This window comes from Meriones unguiculatus, chromosome 6 (assembly GCF_030254825.1).
Source record: "Meriones unguiculatus strain TT.TT164.6M chromosome 6, Bangor_MerUng_6.1, whole genome shotgun sequence".
Classification (NCBI taxonomy): Eukaryota; Metazoa; Chordata; class Mammalia; order Rodentia; family Muridae; genus Meriones; species Meriones unguiculatus.
Genome location: NC_083354.1, coordinates 54,542,856 through 54,562,616, shown reverse-complemented (window position 1 = coordinate 54,562,616; position 19,761 = coordinate 54,542,856). Strand labels below are relative to the sequence as shown.

The 19,761-nt window shown below is 37.2% G+C and overlaps 1 protein-coding gene across 1 annotated transcript in view; it reads left to right on the top strand.

The window, feature by feature from the left end:
- Window positions 1–19,761, top strand: part of Atr (ATR serine/threonine kinase) — a 101,611-nt gene that overhangs the window by 46,764 nt on the left and 35,086 nt on the right. The window contains exons 24-30 of the mRNA XM_060385496.1: window positions 2,139–2,254; window positions 6,720–6,840; window positions 7,084–7,221; window positions 7,625–7,817; window positions 9,786–9,964; window positions 15,132–15,296; window positions 16,597–16,688. Of these exons, the coding sequence (XP_060241479.1) occupies window positions 2,139–2,254; window positions 6,720–6,840; window positions 7,084–7,221; window positions 7,625–7,817; window positions 9,786–9,964; window positions 15,132–15,296; window positions 16,597–16,688 (1,004 nt within the window). The remainder of the gene's footprint in view (window positions 1–2,138; window positions 2,255–6,719; window positions 6,841–7,083; window positions 7,222–7,624; window positions 7,818–9,785; window positions 9,965–15,131; window positions 15,297–16,596; window positions 16,689–19,761) is intronic.

Genomic DNA, 19,761 nt, shown 5'->3' with positions numbered 1-19,761 from the left:
CTAATGAAATTGAATAAAAGAGAACAGCTCATTGTAGTAACAATAAAGAAAACAGCTCAGAGCAACACAAGTAACTGGTATTGCTAGATTCACATCGATTCTAGGAGTGGAAGTTTGGGAGGTCTCGTACCTTCTATTTTCTTTATGGAATTTGATACAAGGTCTCTAACTATAAGCATATTATTGGTTTGTTGGTTTCTGTTTGTTTGTTTTGAGATAAGGAACTCACTAGGGAGCCCTGGCTAGCCAGTAACTAACTATGTAGACTAGGCTAGCCTCAAATTCATAGGAATCTGCCTATCTCTGCCTCCCAAGTAGTGGAATTAAAGTTGTGCACCACAACACCCAGCCCCATATTGATGTTTCTAGCAGTGTAGGTGAGTGACCTGAAATCGCTGGTCTAATGCGCCCTGCCATTAGAAAAGGCTCTCTTACTTTTTATCATGTCTATAGGTATTTATGCGCATGCACTTTGCATCTGGAGGTCAAACTTGAGAATGAGTACTCTCCTTCTACCATGTGGGTTCTGGGGTTCTAACTCAGGTTGGCCAGTTTGGTGCCTTTGATTCTCACCAGCCCCAAGATAACTTCTTTTAAAGGGACTTTGCCAAACTACAAAAAGGCTGGATTTGAACAAAATATTAATAACATTTTAAGGTTAAATGAAAAATAAAATTTAAGTACTTCATTAAGTTTTTTAAAGGCTGTCTTTGCTTTGCTTGATATTGATCATTTCTTAAAAATATCAGAGAAACATATCTATTGTACATGATTATTTTCAGTAGCACAGGAAAGAAAGTTCTATGTGCTCCAAGACAAAATACCTTAAGTTATTTGTCCTGTAACTAATAAAATGGTTATTAGTGACAGGGACTTCATGTCATAAAATTCTTCCAAACGCACCTTGTTTAAAAACATACAAATCAGCCAGGCATGGTGCCACACACCTGTCATTCCAGCACTTGGGGAGGCAGAGGGAGGCGGACCTCATGAATTCTAAGCCTGGTTTACAAAATGAGTCCAGGACAGCCTACACAGAGAGACTCTGTCTCAAAAATCAAAAACAGAACAATATCAAAATCAATCTCTCACTTCTTCTTTCCTCTCTTTCTTCCAATCCCCCCATTCCTCTCCCTTTCTTCCTTTCTCCCTTTCTGTCTCTCCCTCTTCCTCAGCTTTTTTAGAGAGGCTTTAATTTTATATGTCATATCATCCTTCCCTCAAATCTAGATCCCATTGTTTGGGGTTACAGGTATGTACCACAATGCCCAGCTGCACTTTTGTTTTATGCTTAACAGGAACAAAAATAGAATCATTCAATCTCTGAGCTTGAATACTATGTTAGTGGCTTGAGGTTTTTTTATTTTTTTATTGTTTTTTCAAGGCAGTGCCTCACAGTGTATACCGGGCTGGCCTGGAATTCCCTGTGTAGTCCATGGTCTTGAGCCCATGGCCTGAAACTTGTGGAGATCCTGTGTCTCACTGTTTCTAGTGCTGAGGTTACAGGTGTGTCCTACCATGCCTAGCTATGGACTGGGCTTTAACATTTAAATCCTGTGGGGGATTTTAAGCTCAGTGTTTTATATCTAGAAGTTAAGATATCTTGAGTCTATACACACTTTTGGACTTGTAGCTACTTTTATTGTAACTCCAAAGAAATAAGAATCTCAGGGCCAGGGCCTGTGTGGGCCTAAGTTGCAGAGTCAAACTTAGGATATGTGTGTAGATCAGTCCTTAGCATCAGAACAAACATTCTGAGAACTGTAATTTTATGAATATAGAAAGTTCTTTTGTCTCAAAATAGTTTTTGTTTCTTTCTTTCTTTTGTTTTCTCTGTGTAGCACTCCTAGAACTCACTCTATAGACCAGCCTGTCCTGGAACTCAGATACGCCTACCTCTGCCTTCTGCGTGCTGGGATTAAAGGTGTGCACAGCATCTCCCAGCTTCAAACTAGTTCTTAACTTTTGTTTTAGAGACTATTTTACACGAACTGGCTTCGTAATCAAGTGTCGCCATAGCTTTGTGACCCCAAGTACAGTACTGTAATGGCTTGGATCATTGAAATACATGTCTTAAAGAAGTTTGGAATCTTACATGTTTCACTGTGGGCTCAAAAATGTAAAATATTTGTTTGTAGGAATTACTTTCTATTTATGACTGTAGAGAGATACACAGCAGTGGCCCAGGTTACCTGCTATGGAAGAGATTTCCTGAGCATGTCCGGGAAATATTAGAACCTCATCTCAATACTAGGTATGTCTGTTCATTTAAATCACTTTCACAGTTTTTTATTTTATTTTGTAAAATTTAATATTACCTTCACAGAGTTTTTAACATCAAAAGAATTTTTAGAGGCTGGGGGTCTCAGTCAATAAAGTGCATTGCTGGATAAGCATGAGGATTGGATGCGGATCCCTGAAGCAATATAAAACGACAAACCTAGCAACATGTGCTTGAAGCCCATCGACAAGGGAAGCGAGGTCAGAGACAGGCAGATCCCTGAAACTCATAGGTCAGCCAGTCTAACCAAATGGAATTGTCTCAAAAAATAAAAGTTGGAGAACAATTACAGAAAACACCATTGGCCTGTGCGCCGCACACCTACCTGCACACACATGCATTCGCCACACAAATAAAAAAACAACAAAAGGTATTTTAATTATTCCTATGTGTGCTTTTATTATGATTTATGCTTATACTCATTTAAAGTGAGAAGTCTGCTCTATTTCTTTAAATTTCATAACTGTAAATATTTAAGACTAACTCATTGAAGTTAAAAGGATTTTATTTCAGTTCCTTTGCCAGTAGTGCTTTGAAATACGTACTACTGAGTATTGAGTATGAGCTGATGCTTTCGTGTTTGTTATTTGCATATGTGTATGAGGATGGACTTGAGCTTGTATGTGTGGAGACTCAAGGCTGATGTCAGGTGTCCTCACTCACTTCTCCCTTTATCTGAGACAGGATCTCTCACTAAACTTGTATCTCTAAGACTGCAGTTGTACAATTTCATATGGATGCTAGACATCCAAACTCATGTCTTCATAAACTTGCATTTATAAGTGTTATACCTGCTGAGCTGTCTCTCTGGCCCTTAGCTGATATTTTTTTAAACTTTTAAATAGAGAATTTAGTGTTTAGAACTAGTCCAAAAACCCAATTACAGATATTCATCCTTCATGATTTTTCATTATGATTATCTTTTTCCCTCTACTTTAAAAATGTGTTCTGCAATACTTCTTCAGTTTAAATAACTTTGATAGGAACAATTACTAATTATATATCTTAGATTTTTTTTTTTTTTCTAAACTGGAGGCTTTAATTTTAGGTACTTTGTGTCATGTGATTTTTAGATATATGGCCTTGGAGAAATTATTTCTTTGAACCTTCACTTACACTGCTACTAAAGCTTGCATTTTTTTATTTGCTGGATAGCTTTTTATATTGAAAAACATTTTTTGAAAGCATTGTATTTCTTATGATTAATGCTATTAAAGGTATGTCTGTGGAGTCTAAAACTAAAATTTGGCTTCCTTTTTTGAGGATTTCACAATTTCTTCTCTTCATTCCTTCTCTTTACCTCCTCCACTTTTGCTTTTAACAGGACCTTTCTAAATTCTTCAAGCTGTCCAAGAACATGCTTTGTTACCCGTCTTGGCCTCAGACTCACAATCCTACTCCTCAGCCTTCTCGGTATTAGTATTACAGGTGTGAGCTACCATCCTCAGCCACTCCACTTCTGTAGTCTATTGTTGTAAATAAAAAAGGAGTGTGTTTTATTAGCCCTATTATTATTGTGGCAGTGTTATTTAACCCACTATCACACATAATAAGACACAAACACCTGTTAGAGTTTATAATTGCTTTATTACCTTGGGCCAGGCAGGTATTTCTATCTACGCTGTCTCAATCACCTCAACATCCATCTCCCAGCCCCTATCCAATGCCATCCGCCTTAACCTTCTTTATCTGGACTACCTTTCATCCATAATCTTATCTGGGCCTTTTCACACCATTCTTAAAGTCTGTTCTCCTAGCCCACATGGTTCTTCACATTAACCTGTTGTGGCATCCTTCTTCCTCCTCTATTCCTGTCTGTCTCCCATGATTCTCCTGTCCTCAAAAGCCGGGGAACCTTAGCCATACCTACCCCATTCTGCCCTGTCCAGGTACAGGCCATTTGACCAACCAATCAGGTAGGTTTACACAACAAGGATAGGTATATCCAGGCATCAATATACAAGCATCAGCCAACTCCTAACAGTCTATATTCTAGCACATTTGTATATTTAAGACTTAGACTTCTTACAATCTACTAGAAAGTTCATGCTGTTTGAAGTCAGAGATGCCCAAGTCTGAGACTTAGCCCTGTGTTTGCTAGCTTTGAAATCTTGATTAAATTATTTAACAAATCTCAAGGGGTGGGATTTTTTTGTTTTTTGTTCTCTTTTGTTTGGTTGGTTGCTTTGCGACAGTCTCATTCTATAACTAGAATGGCCTAGAACCCACTCTGTACCCCAGGATGACCTTGAATTTTTGACAGTCTTTCTGTATTAGCTTCTTCAGTGTTGAGATTACAGGTGTGAGCCACCTTGCTGGCTGTTTTATTTTATTCATTTATTTTTTTTTAAACAAGGTCTCTCTACATAACCTAGATTGGCTTGAAGTTTGAGCTCCTCCATCTGCCTCCCAAGTGCTGGAATTAGAGGCATGTACCACTATGCTCGACTTCATGGTTTTCATTTTGAAAATGGATAATTTTACTTGTTTCATGTTGATGATTATGAAGAAATAGGAGATAATATGAACAGAGTGTCTGACATTTAGCTGAAATTCAGTAATGAATGCCTAATCAATATCAGCTTGGTGAATAAATTCCTTGGCTTGGGGAGGCAGTTGTGGGAGTGGCTCCTTTTACTTATTAGGAAGAAATCAAGCTGTGACATAGCTCAGTTGTCAATTACTTGCCTTGGGCTATAAAACATGAGATTATTCCTCAGAATCCACATTAAAAAAAAAAAACAAAAACAAAAAACCAGCTGTGGCAGTGCATCATTGTAATCCTAGCACTGGGGAGGCAGACATGGTGATCCTGGGGCTGGCCAGCCAGCCTAGCCTACTTGACAAGCTGTAGAGTGTGTCTTAATTTTAAAAAAGAAAAGAAAAGATGGACTGCATCTGAGAAGACACGAGGTTGTCCAGTGGCCTCCGTATGCATGTGCACATTTGCACCAGAACACACACTCAGAGGCACACACAGAAAGTAGAAGCCTGCGTTTCTGCCCACTTTTAAGTGGTTGTAATGAGAATTTATATATGATACTTTTTCATTTAGCATATTTTACATTATATATGTGTGTGCACACACACACATGCTATGGACATGGAAGTCAACTTGTGGGAGTTGACTCTTTCAACCATGTTGGTTCCAGGAAGTAAGCCCAAGTCCTCTAACTTGGCCACAAGTATATTTACGCTACCAGTGGTATGATACATTTGTAAATGAGAGACTAAGGACCTTCTCCAGATGGAGTACCTGCAGTTTTTTATATGTAGTCTCTAAACCTAGATTACAGGTGTAACTGGTGTCTGTATTTGGAAGATTTAAGTTTTAGAACCTAATAAATCCAATGTAGTTCAAAGTTTTGACAGAAATAATTTGTGCAGAAAACATGACAATGTGACTAGGCAGAACCTGGCTTGTAGTGCAACTCATTAATTTTTTTTAATTATACTTTATTCATTTTGTATCCCCCCATAAGCCCCTCCCAACTCATTAATTTTTAAACTAAATTCACTTAAGCATTTTAGTCTCACTTAAGCACTGTAGCATTTTTTCCTGTTTTAGTGTTATATTGAGATAATGGGATTTCTCATTTTCTAAAACATAGACTGTAGTAAAATGTATTATTTTTCCTGGAGACCTTGAGTATAAAGCAACTGTTATATTTATCAATCCTGACTTGCATGATACTAGAAGAATCTATGCCTTTTAGAAAATCCTATAGCTATGTAGTTAGTTTTGATATGAAAACCATTTTAACATGGGTAACAGAATGTAATGCTGAGGACACAATGGAATGTCATAATGAACTAATGGGAGAGGATGAGAGATTTCTCTCATTTTAATAAGGAACTTAGCTAAAGACAACAGCTGGATTTACAGGTTAGACTTTGAGAAACAGTATTGGTTTCTTTTTATTCTATATGAAGTCAGAAGTACAGGAGATGAGGTCATTGGGCAAAAGTGGCAGTAGACATGGTACAGATCATTTGAGGCACCCTTATAATTTGTTTGTGTGAAGAGGAAGTTCTTCAGAAGCTTAGCATTTGATTAAGTGGTCCAGCCAAACATTGAAGTCAGTCATAATAATGACTGAGGTAGAATGAATACAGCAGTGCATTGAAATTGTCAATTAATGTCAACTAATCAGTAAGTTTGATAGACGCCTAAAATGAGAAATAATGGAGGATAATGTAACTGAGCAGCTTGGACTTGACTAGTGATTAGAAGGATCTGAGGGAGAGGCATACTCAGATTTTTAGGTATACTTGAGGAGTATGAAATAGCCTCCTACTCCCCCACCCCCGAAAAACATATAGTAGTAGCAAATTAATACAGAGCTTGTTCTCAGTGAAGAGGTGCATATAACTTCTTATGCTTTCTTTTCAATATTTCTAACCACATATTTTAATAAATAAATTTTCAAAATTATAGATATAAGAGTTCCCAGAAGTCAACAGATTGGTCTGAAGTAAAGAAGCCTATTTACTTAAGTAAACTAGGGAATAACTTTGCAGAATGGTCATCATCGTGGGCAGGTTACCTCATAACAAAGGTAAGAGAGGTGAAGCCATTTATGTTAATGTAATGTAGTTAGCAGCTAGTTCTACATTGTCCGTAGGGGCTCAGTTTTAGCATTTGGGATCAGTTAGAAGGAGCCATCTAAAGTTCCCCTTTCTTGAGTGTATATCCTTCTCTGCGTGGAGAATACCTGCTCAGTCATGAATTATCTCAAATGCTACATTTTAACATTCAATCAATAGAATAATCTTTTCTAAACCATTTGTGTTGTTTATAGGTTCGGGATAATCTTGCCAGTAAAATCTTCACATGCTGTAGCATAATGATGAAACATGATTTCAAAGTCACCATCTATCTTCTTCCACATATCCTAGTTTATGTCCTGTTGGGTTGTAATCAAGAAGATCAGCAAGAGGTGAGATGTAACTTATTTGGTTTCCAGACACAAGTTCTGAACATGTGCAACTGAATTTCTCTACCACATTAGTATTAGAAGCTGCGGAGTAAGGGCTAGGCAGAGGGCTCAGTGGATAGAATGCTTGCCACCCACCGATGACCTGAGTGCACTGTCCTGACTCCACAGTAGAGAGAGAACCAAGCCCTGACGGTTGTCCCCTGGCCTTTTCGTGTCAACCGTAGAACACCTGAACCCACACGTGCTTTCACACACATACACAAATAATAAATTCCAGCACTTGAGAGGAAAGAGTATTACTCTGCTGTTCCTTTTAATTATTCCTAGAATACTGTCTTTTATATCAGATAGTAATAAAATGATACTATATAGATACATTATTAACTGTAATGGAATTATTTAGGTTTATGCAGAAATTATGGCAGTGCTAAAGCATGACGATCAGCATGCTATCAGTACCCAAGACAGTGCATCTGATCTGTGCCAATTAAGTACACAGACTGTGTTCTCCATGCTTGACCACCTCAGCCAATGGGCAAGGCACAAATTCCAGGCATTGAATGCTGAGAAACTTCCACACAGCAAACCAAAAGGAGGTAAGGTCACCTTAATGTGTAAATATTAATCTTATACTATCCACCAATTAACTCTTCCTGTGTTAATTCTAAAATTTAAGCATTAGTTGGTTTATTTTTGTTTGTTTTTTTCTGGGCATGGAAGCCAAGACCTATTCTACTACTGAGCATTTTTAAATGAGTAACAATACACACTTCTCACTGAGGAAAAAAAAAATGTGTATGACCTCACTTTAGGGTCAGAGTGTAACTCAGAGGTAAAATGCTTATCTATTATATTGTAGACCCATGGTTTTTACCTTCCATACTACAAAAATAAAAACAAAATCCAAGAAACTGCAATTTTAAGTTCTTACTCTTATATCCATGGACAAGATACATTCCTAATTTTTCTTTATATAAGACGTGTGTCTTCCTTAGATTTGTGCAAGGGTTTGATGAGAGGATATATGTGTCAAGCTGTGAAATAGATGGTCGAGTGATACTGTGATTGTGCTACTCCTTACTGTTAACTCATTTGCTCCTTGGGCCTTAGTGTATTGTGTTTGTGTGTCATTTTCACATTTTTAAGTTTTAACTGTTTAAGATTTTTATTTCATTCAGTTTATTTTCCTGGGTTCCAGTAGTGTCCGCTACCGAGCAGAATCTGCAGGTGCCTGCGTATACAGTTGTGCTGCAGCAGCATTAGAGCTACTGTTCAGTAATTCTGTTTTTGATATATTACAGTTTCACTAACACGGTCAAAGAATCTTTTAGAGTTAAGTGGATCTCATTAGAGTTATCCTGCCAGTTGGCCCCTATGCTATAATAATTTGTTGACTAGAAATATATTGATCACACAGTAAAGAATACTCTTCGTGGTTTTGCATTACTTTTTTATTGCTCTTGCAGTACACAGAAGGTTACAGTCCTATTGCTTCTGTTTATCCCTCAGCCATTCTCATGGTTATCTTATTTTTCTTGCTGCGTTTTGGGGCTAATTTTAAAAATTAACAATCTGATAGTTACTAAAAAGAATTTCACTTACAAAATTGTTAATTTGCGAGCCACTCCCTTTTTATCCATAATGCCTGTTAAGCACAATATGTAATTATTTTACAAATTTTTCTGTATTCGAAATAATTACCTGTTTGCAGGAATGCTTTCTATAGAGAATGATTAAGTAGCAATTAAGCGTTTGTACCTACTTTGTTTGTAAAGATCTTACTGTTAAGAGCAAGCACTAACTTGGTTATTACATTGGCTATCATTAACACTGCAATTAAAATCCTATCTTTTAAGACTAATACTCGGAGACAAGGAATAAAAAATAGTTCAGAAAACTTTGCCTATGAACAAAGGCCAGAATTCAGTCTTCTGCTTTGGAGAAGGGAGAAAAAAAAAAAGCTTTTAAGCTTTAAAATTAAAAGCAGGCCTATTCCATAATTCTGTATTTTTTGTACTAAATAATTACATCTTACCAGTATTTTGTAGTCATCAGTAATAATTTTATTTCTCTTAACTTATATATTTTTTTTGTGTTGTTTTTTGTTTTTTTTTTTTTTTTTCAATGCAGTTTATTCAGGAACCTTGAACAGTCATCTGACCCTGGGGAAAGCCAGCCCACAGCTTAAATAGCCTCTGGGTAGCCAACCCCAGCATGCCACGTGGGCAATGCAGATAGGTCTTTATATCTTTTTTAACATTTAATCATATTTTTGCATTTACTTCTTAACATAATTTGCAAGAAAAGTAAAACTAGTATCATTATTTCCCTTTAACAGATGAGAATCAGGTTCAAAGAATTGAATAGTGTTCACAATTAAGTTAATAACAATGGTAGAATTGGATAAAGAGCCTCTGAGTGGTCATCTTGTTCTTCATTGAGGCTAAAATATTAGCCCTTAATCCATTTGTATAATTTAGTGAAAAAAATTAAAGTTAGATACTTCATCTTTTAAGTTTTTATTTTATCAGTCCTTAATTAATTAATTTATTTTTTTGATCCAGCATCAAATGTGAATTTTGAAGACTACCAGAGTGTGACTCGTTTTCTAGACCTCATACCTCAGGATACTCTGGCTGTAGCTTCCTTTCGCTCTAAAGCATACACACGGGCTGTAATGCACTTTGAATCATTTATTACAGAAAAGAAGCAAAATATTCAAAAGCATCTTGGATTTCTACAGGTTTGAATTAATATAGCGAATTTAATAATAAAAGTAACATTGGTGGCCATTTATGGTGACATTGTTCTTTTTATTGACTATTTAAGATATTGTTAATACTAAATATTTGCTATACTTTACATGCTTACTGTTAGCGGGAAGAGGTTGAAATGAATTTGGTGTAATATCTAAGCGTGTTGGTGCATTTGTTCTGAAGAAGGGACACTTGTTTTCGAGAGTAGGGAAATATCTTCGTGGCTATGATGTCTAAGATAATGGTAATAGAGACATCTCCATGGAGTTGGGAAAGAGCATCACATATGCAAACAGTAAAATGTCAGTTTGGGAATGACATTTAAAGATGATAAAGGAAAGATCCTGTGTCATAGAGAACTTTAGAGGATGTACACTGGGTCAGTATTATGATATCTTAGCTAAATGTCTGTAGCAGTTGTGGAGGAAGAGCATAAAGGGTTGGATTCAAGGCACTACTATTGTCCTTGGGAAAAGCATTGGCCTCACTTTGGGGTGAATAAACAAGGAGATGGAAGTAAGCTGATGAAACAAAGATTTATAAATAATATGCTGCTGTGTGCGAAACGGAAGAGAATGTATGTGGGGCTAAGACAGTGGAAACAGTAAGATCCAAGTTGGTGGATTTTTGCCAGTGTGAAATCAAAATGTAGCAAAAGAACTGGGAAACAAGCTAAGTGTGCAGTTCAGAGGTAAAGCACTTACCTGGCATAGGCAAGGTCTTATGTGTGATTGATTCCAGCACCACAAATCAACAAACAAAAAACACAAATACACCAGGCATGGCGTTTTGATTCACAGCTATAATCTCAGTATTCAGGAAGCTGAAGCAGGAGAATTATCTGCCAACTTGTTCCTGGGCATTCGTGTCTTAATTTAAAGGGGAAAAAGGCACTTGGATAAGTAGTATATTTTAGTCCTTTCTTGTATGGGTTCCCTTGTGAGCTCTCAAGCATGTTTCATTCCCTGTTTTTCTTCAGAATGAAAAATCCCAACTTTGTATCATTTGCTGATCTGGCTTCCCACAATGTGTGTGCATGGAAACAGTTAAAAGTTGCTGGAGAGAATTTATACAATAATTTTAATAACTGGTTTCATTTCTAAGTTCTTGATCTTAAAACATCTATAATGGCTCTTTAACAGCCTCTTCAGATCTTCTCTATTTCTCTAATTAAACCACTTTCCCCCTCTTCAAGGATAAGTATTTTATATCTTTTGTTCATTTTATCATTTCTACCTTCATCTTAACTAATGGTCTTGCTTCATTCTTCATTATCAAAGTAGAAGCCAAATCTGCAGCAAATTCTCTTTTATTCTCTTTTTCCTAGGGAAAGCACTTTCTGGTCAGAATCCATCCTTGTACTGTGTTCTTGAGTTCTAGAGATTTACTTTCTTCTATAGTATCAATAATTTCTATTCCTGACCCAGAATATATAGAGCATATAGATATGTTCTACTTAATTTTTAAATCTGAATTATATTTTGATTCTTTTATAACTCTGTTGATCTTATATTCTCTTTCTAAGATGTCTCCTTTCTTGTTTCTTTTAATAGCCAGCATTTAAAACAAACAAACAAATAAAAAAAAAAAAAACAGCCCACAACTATCTTCCCTTAGTCCTATTTACTCTGCTTATTCTAACCAGACTTCTCACCGGGCATGGTGGCTCACGCCTTTTAATCCCATCGCCTGGAGGCAGAGGCAGGTGGATCTCTCTTAAGTACAAGGCCAACCTGGTCTACAAAGCAAGTTCCAGGAAAACCGAAGCTCTGTTACACAGAGAAGCCCTCACTCAAGAAACAAGACTTTTCTTTCTCTCTTTACTTTTAACTTTTGCTTGTTGTTGTACTTGTTTGTTTGGGTTTTTAAGACAGAGTTTCATGCAAACAACCCTGCCCAAAGTGGCCAGAAATGACCTTGAACTCCTGATCCTCTTACCTCTACCTCCCAAATTCAGAGATTATAGCAGTATGACCGCATTCCCATTTGTCTCTTAGCAGTATTCTTGCTAAACAGATCAGTGGCCTCAGTATTACCTTGATGAATGTTTTTATTCTCATCAAAACTTGATTTTAGCCAGATTTGGAGGTCCATAGTGGTAAACCCAGCACTTGGGAGTTAGAGGCAAGAGGAACATGAATTCAAAGTCATGAAAGGTAGCTTGGGCGCCATACAGCCCTGTCTCAAAACACATACACAATGGTTTTGTTGTTGTTTTCTCTTTTAATCGAGACGTTTGCTTTTCTCCCATGGCTTCAGGTATATTTTCTTCCTCAGGATTCTGGTTTCTCTTGCCAGTATATTTTCCCTACCCCCCAAAACTACTTTATTGATTCATAGCTTATGCAGGAAGAGTTGTGTGTGTGTAACATGGTGTTTGTAGATAATACACCACAAAACAATAATCATAATCAGTTCTAAGAACATCATTACTTCCGAAAATGTTTCCCATACTCTATTGAAAAGCATTTAATATAAGAACATTTATTGAACTCTAAACATATAGAACTATGCTACTTACTACAGTCAACGTGGCTTACTCATATTTTATAGTGTTGTACCCTTGTATAAGTAATTCTCCAGTCTCCACATCTTCAGCCCCTGACAAGCACCGTTTCTCTTCTCCACTGAAAAACCTAAAGTAGTGGTTATGTATATCCATCCTCTTATTTGCCCTACAATTTTTGAAGCAATAGAACAGAGAGCCTAAGTGCTTTTTCCTCCTATAATCTAGTTTTAATTTCATTTTACTTTTACAAGTGCTTATTAAAAAGATAATTTAAGCAAGAAATAATATCGAAGTTGTACAGGTTACACACATATACCTGCCATCTGAGTTCCACAATTAACACTTTGTTTATTTAGTATTTGCTTTGTAACATATCCGTGTCTATTCATCCATCCCACACTCCCTCCTTCAGTTTACTTTTTGCTTTTTGTTGTATTTCTAAGTAAGTTGCTGGCATTTGTGTATTAGATCTGCTTTATTCCTAGTTTTTCTCTTCCCACATGGTAAACCCTCAACACAAATATCTTAAAAGTATTATGTGGCATTTATCAACTTGTGCTACACCTCAGATAAAATAAATGCGCTTCAAGGTCAAAGAAGCAAGATCTCCAGCACTTCCCAACACTCAGTTTGCTCAGTTATCTGAATTCCACTTCAGCAATGGTACGAAGCTGTCCATTTGTGGCATCATTTGATCATTCACAGTTGGTTGAAGAAAGTGTGGTAGTCGAGGTCAAACATATTTCCAGATGTTCCAGCTATAAATGTGTGCTTTTTCTTGACTTTAGTTTTTATTAGTTCTCTGTCAATATATCCACATTCCCTGCCAGTTCTGTCTGGTTCCATATTACCTCTTAACAGCCCATTCTCAATAAATAAGCAAAATCTATTGCAGTTGTAAGCTATTTGGTTTTTCTGCTCAGACCATGGGTGGATAACAATTTTTGTTGAGATAAAAGCCAAAAGCTTAAACCTGCCATCTTGGAAATGTGTGTGATAATCACTATAAGCTACTGCTTCACATTCATCAGGAGAGAGTGCTGGAAATGACTGTGGTGGCTTCAGTTTGTTAGTGACACTGTACTTCTCTGCCTCAGAGCTGATGCCCTGTAGCTGCACATAAAGCTTATGACTATGTTAAAGTTATTTTTATAAAATTGTGTTTCTCAGTTTCTTTCTTAACCTGGCTATCACCTAAATAATTAAGACCATTACATTATTTGTTTATAAAGATTTTGTTTACATTACCATTACATTATTTGTTTATAAAGCACAATCCTGAGCAGTAATTACTCTGTTTTTAACCCTCTAGGCTAGTCTGCCTTTCTCCCAGCATAAAATCCCCAAGATACTTGCACTTTGTGGCATTCTCTGCTCCAGCTCCTCTCTCTGATCTTTCCTGGACCTCTACCCATGGCTGAATCCCCTACTTCCTACTCTCAATCCTCCTTCCCTGGCTGGCAGAAAGTCCAACCCTCTTCTCTCTCCTGCTCAGCTTTTAACTGTAAGCTATTAACTGTAAGGAGACAGTTGGGGACCAGTGTTGAAACAACATTGAGACAGGAGGTTCTTAGAACAGGATTGCAATCAGATATGGGGTGAGGGTACAGATATATCAGCATTTGAATTACACAATAACCTTATACCTACATGAATATGATCCTAGGCACCACCAGTGCTGTTCTGTGTATGCACAGAAATTCCAGCATGTCTTTACCTTCCTTTTTTCTGTTTATTTCTAGTATTTTTTTTCCTCCTCTAAAGAATGTCTTATGCTAGTTGCTCTCCAGAATATTTTTTAAGATTTATTTGTTTGTTTATCTATTTATTATGTAGACAGTGTCCTGCCTGCATATATGCCTACATGTCAGAAGACAGCACCAGATCTTATAATAGATGGTTGTGAGCCATCATGTGGTTGCTGGGAATTGAAATCAGGACCTTTGGAAGAGCAGCCAGTGCCCTTAACTTCTGAGCCATGTGTCTAGCCCTGCTCTCCATATTTCTATCTTTAAACCTGAATATCCACTTTAAGCCAGCGTGGTTATTTGGTTTAGGTGGTCATTTATGGGTTTTTCTTTTTTAGTTTTTTCTTTGTTCATTGTACGGTCTCTGCTTGCTTTTGACAGGGTCTCATATGGCCCAGACTGGTCTTGAACTCAGTATGTCATCAATTATTCCATATCTCTTGCCTCTACCTTACAAATCTTGAGATTAAGTTATGTACCCCATACCTACCATGCCCAAATTAAGAGTTACTTGAGTTTGTTGAGTTTTCTCAATATCACTGTTAAAATGTTTATTTAAAATTAAAAAACCTTTGAAGTTCAATAAAATACTTAGGAATTACACTCCACAGAAATTATTTTCATTTGAACTCAGAACATTTCAGAATATGAGGTTCTCTGCAGTCCTTAGGATCAATAATAGTTACTGATGTCAGTTTGTATTTAAAAGTGTCAAGGTAACAGAATGCCTGAAAATTGTTTGTAATTTTACTGTGATTCTGCCTGGAAACAAACAAGTCTCATTTTTCAGTAAATACTTTTCATACACTGTTTCCATATGCTTTTGGCTTTAATTTTTATTGTGTTTTTTCCTTTTATTTGATTGATATTTTGTTTATTTTTAATGGCTGAACAAAGAAATTGTATGCTGCTATGCATGAGCCAGATGGAGTGGCTGGAGTAAGTGCAATTCGAAAAGCAGAGCCATCCTTGAAGGAACAGATCCTTGAACATGAAAGTATTGGCCTGCTCAGGGATGCCACTGCCTGTTATGACAGGGCTATTCAGCTAGAACCAGACCAGGTAAGCTGCTAAATAGGAATGATGGCAGTCTTGGTTTCAAAACTGTATTTTTCAATATCATAATGTGGCTGAAAAATGTTTTGACACTAAACTTTCATTTCAAGACCCTTAAAATTAGAGACTTGTGCTTTATGGTTTCAGAAGTTCTTTCCAATGCCAAACTCCTATGACTTTAGAAATCCCTCAAATTAGGGCTAAGGAGATAGCTCGGTCCATAAAGTGATTGCCAAGCATGAAGACCTGAGTTCAATACCCAGAACCTATGTAAAAACATGAAGTGTGATGCCATGCACTTGTTATATCAACAGTGGGGATGCTAAGACAGACTGAATCTCGGACCTCCCTAGATAACCAGCCTAGCAGACTTGAAAAGCTGCTGCAAATAGGAACTGATCTTAAAGGGGTGGGGAGAGCTAGGCAGCTCTTGACGAGCAATACCCAAGACTGACTTCTGATCTCTGCACACATGCACAAACATATACATGTATTCCCACACACAACTAATACACAAACATACAGACATACAGAAGAACTCTCCCAAATTAATTACAGAGTATATTTATACTGATATGTCCATTTAGTATTTCTACAATTATTTCTCGTTTTGTTGTTTCTTCTTTCTCCTTTTGGAGGCAGGGTGCCGTGTAACTCAGTCTGGCTTCAAACTAACTGTCTTGCCATGGTGTTTGGTATTAGTTATCATCTTAACAGAATCTAGAATGACCTGGGACATGAGCCTATAGGCATGCCTGTGGGGAATTATCCTGCTTATTTCAGCTGATTGGTAGACCTATCTTGACTGTGGGTAGGATATTCACTAAGGGGTTCTTGAACTGTGTAAAGTGAAGAAAATGAGCTGAACTTGTGCCCCGGAAGGATTGTTTTGGAGGTGGTTCTAGATCCTGTCAAGTTGGTAATTAACATCAAACATGCTAGTATTAGAGCCCCAAATCTATATTAATAGCACTATATCTGTTGACTCATGATGCATAATCTTGATGCAGGTTGTTAAAAATACTGAATACTTTTACATTCTCTATTTGATCTGAACCAAAAATAGGAACAAATATGGAAAAATATGATAAATTCACTTTGAAATTATTTTTAGATTTTTTCTGTAACTTTCAATATGTTAGGATATTGGCAGTGAGTGCTGCTACATTGTCAAGCCCAGTAGTTGCTAAACTCGGAAAGATGCGAACAGGGATATAGAAAATTAAGACATTCTTACTCCCTCGACTACATTTGAAATTAAATTACTATCAAATGTGTTGTTTGTTTGTTTGTTTGTTTTTTCTAGATCATTCATTATCATGGTGTAGTTAAGTCCATGTTAGGTCTTGGTCAACTGTCGACTGTAATCACTCAGGTCAATGGAGTACATGCTAACAGGTAATGTTTTTTTAAAGAATAATTTTCTTTCATTACTCTGGATAGAGGCTTTTTTTAAGTCATTCTTGAATTAGATTGTTCTTTTTGTTTTATTTTTCAAGACATAGTTTCTCTCTGTAGCCCTGTCCCTCCTAAAATTTGCTCTGTAGATCAGGCTAACCTCAAACTCAGAGATCCACTTGTCTGACTCCTAGTGCTGGGATCAAAGGTATATTCGACTACTCCCAGCTAAATTAGATTGTTCTTAAAGGCAGGAATTTTTCAGAGTTCACCTGTCACTGATATGACTCATACAGATAGTTCTCTGGCCTCAAAACTCATCACAGCTCAGAGTATTGACATTTGTTTTCTATACTGGAGGTAGAGGGACAGGAGAAAACTTTGGATGACTTTTGAAATACCACTGTAGAATTGATTTTTATCTGAATGATTCTTAATTATGGAAGCAGTCTTTTTTTTTCCTAAAGAAAATGGATTTATTGTAATAAATTTTATTATCCCCTAACCCCCAAAATTTTTTTTTTTGCTCATGGCAAAAATAAAGGTTGAACATTCCTTTCAGTTAACTGAGGAAGTTATCTCTGCTCTTGAAAATGCCTTCCATGAAAACCAAAAATTCCTATTTTGTTATACATTCCACACCCCAGCTATTCTAGGCAAGCAGATTTGGTCCACAAGGAATGGATCTCAGTTGATTTAAAGAATACAAATTGTATTTGTAGTTAGATACTTTGAAGCAACTTATCTAATTTCTGTAAATTAAAATCTATGATCAGCAAGGACCTCCATTCTACTTTGTCTCAGACAGAAACACTCAGTTTAAGTTTGATAGTTACCACAGTGGAGCTCATGAAGTAATGGGGAAGTTGTGTAGACGGCGGGAGATTGCTGTATGCTGTAGGTGTGTCCTGCTAATTGAGAGACACCATGATTAAGAGATTATAAAAGTTGAATAGGGAACTTTGGTGTATTCAGTTCTTCAAAATATATAATGTAAAATTAGGTTCTTCCTGTTTTCTGTCTAGGACCTAATGCATCTTATTCTTTGGGCTGTGAAAAGGCTTTGGTCACTTCTCTGGAAGGATACTGTATCATAGTAAAGCAAAATGGTCAACAAGAGCACATATTTTCCTTGGGAAAGATCTCTATTTGCATTTAAACAGTTCTCTTTCTGTGTTTAACTTATGCATAATTCTGCTTAATTTATTTATTTATATTAATAAATTCTCTCATCTTAATCCTCACATTTGGTACTTTTGGTATAAGGCTTGGGATGACACATCTCTGATACTCTAATAATCATATTTTTAATCCTGAAATTTTGATACTTTGGTATTTGGTGCTAAGCTTTTAAAGTTACTTTCAATTAGACTTTTATATTTTAAATGTTTTTTTTTTTTTTTTTACCATGCTCTTAGCCTTGTTCTTTGTTGGTTTTAGTGAAGTTAATATTTACAAATTGAAGTATGCTTAGTATACTGCTAACGTTAGACTTTGGGGAGGGGTGTTTTTCAGCAAGGTCTCGTGTAGCCCCAGCTGGTCTCAAGTTCACTGTGTAGCCTCAGATTACCTGAACTTGTGATCCTCCTGCGTTCCTCTCCCAAGTTCTAGCTCTGCGGCACCGCAGTGGCTTTGTGTGAACCTAGGGTCTTATGCATGCTAGGCTAGCACTCTACCAGCTGAGCTTAATCCCAGCCCTAATCATGTACTTGTAAAACTAATAATTATTAGGGTTTCTATGCAGTCATAGCCCAAAATATTACTGTTCATCCTAGTGTCACCTAAGTATAATCCTTAGAAGAAAATAGTTTGTGTCTCTATTGCTGTGATAAAACACTGACTAAAACTCACTTGGAGAGGAGAGGGGTTTTATTTGGCTCACAATGGACTCAAGGCAAGAGCTTCAAGCAAGAATAAAACAAGAGATTATGGAGGAACACTGCCTACTAGCTTACTACCAGTCTCACATTCAGCTATCTTTCTGATAGCACAGGCCCATCTGCCGAAGGCTAGTACCAGCCATAGTGCAGTCAAGAAAATGCCCCCAGACATGGCCCACAAGCCAGTCTGATGCAAGCAGTTTCTCAGTTGAGGTTGTCCTCAGGTGTGTCAAGGTGACAGCTAAGGAACAAGGACAGTGGCACATACCTGTATTATAGTTCCTCAGGAGGTTGGGACAAAAGAATAGTATAATAAGCCCAGGAATTTGGGACCATCTTTTACGAACGTAGTAAGGGCACCTTTTAAGACACAGATAGGGGAGGAGAAAAAAAAAAGAATTATTGCTGATTTTGTAAATCAAAATTTCTAAATAACTGAAAAATATAGAGAGAGGACATCTGTGGTAGGCTCCTATTCCCTCTCTTCTACCGCTTCTGGTGTCTATCCTGTTTTTCCTTCTGAATGAGAATTAAGCATCTTCCTTGTTCTTTAGCTTCTTTAGGTCTGTAGATTCTAGTATGTTTATCCTACATAATATGTCTAATATCCACTCGTAAGTGAGTACATACCATCTGTGTCTCTGCCTCTGGGTTACCTCACTCAGGATCTTTTCTAGTTCCATTCATTTCCCTGAAGATTTCATGATTTCCTTGTTTTCAATAGGTGAGTAGTATTCCATTGTGTAAATGTGCCACAGTTTCTTTATCCAGTCTTCACTTGAGGGATATCAGGCTGTTTCCAGATTCTGGATATTACAAATAAAGCTGCTATAAACGTAGTTGAGCAAAAGACCCCAACCAGCAAGGGATCGAAGCAGATACAGAGACTCACAGCCAAACTTTGGACAGAGCACAGGAAGTCTTATGGAAGAAGGGGCATATAAAAGGACCCAAAGGGGACAGGAACCATACAAGGAGACCAACAACCAAAGACCATCCATAGAGAGGGTATAGATCCCCATCCCCTGGGTCAGATGTAGCCCATAGACAGCTCAGTCTCTATGTGGATTCCCTCATAAGAGGAAAAGAGACAATCTCTGACACGAACTAGGTTGCTTGCTCCTTGATCATTTCTCCCTGGTGGGGCGCCCTAGCCAGCTCACAGAGGAAGAAGATGCTGGAACCTGATAGGC